Here is a 377-nt window from a genome sequence, read left to right as displayed (position 1 = left end):
GGTCAAATCAGATCAGAAAAAAATCCACGGAAAAAAAACAGGTTCACTGTAAACACCATTTTTTTTTTTTTACCCGAATCTCAATAATATTTTTTAGCCTTACGTATCTGACCTTGTTTGACCTCTCCCCACCTCTTTCTCCCTAGGGCGTGGAGGACGGAGGCACTTTCTTCTCGACCTTGGAGCGCCAGAGCATAGTCCTACACCTCTTGCATTCCCTAAGGGCCACGCAGGAGGAGTCTGTGGCAGGAACGACATTCAGGGAAGGACAAGCCATAAGTACGTTGGTTGTGGTGTGTGATGTTGGGAGTTTTAACATGATCTTCATTTCGTGGTTTTGTGTATTTTCTCTCTCTGTTGATTCGATTTCTTCTTTC

The 377-nt window shown here is 44.0% G+C and overlaps 1 protein-coding gene across 1 annotated transcript in view; it reads left to right on the top strand.

Annotated features, from left to right (window-relative positions):
- The window catches only part of LOC119594567 (anoctamin-8-like), a gene marked incomplete in the record, with an annotated part of 84,413 nt that overhangs the window by 42,116 nt on the left and 41,920 nt on the right, over positions 1-377 (top strand). Inside the window, 1 exon segment of the mRNA XM_037943602.1 lies at positions 147-279. Coding sequence (XP_037799530.1) covers positions 147-279 — 133 coding nt within the window.

Source organism: Penaeus monodon, chromosome 34, assembly GCF_015228065.2.
Source record: "Penaeus monodon isolate SGIC_2016 chromosome 34, NSTDA_Pmon_1, whole genome shotgun sequence".
Lineage (NCBI taxonomy): Eukaryota > Metazoa > Arthropoda > Malacostraca > Decapoda > Penaeidae > Penaeus > Penaeus monodon.
This window is presented reverse-complemented; position numbering and strand designations above follow the sequence as displayed.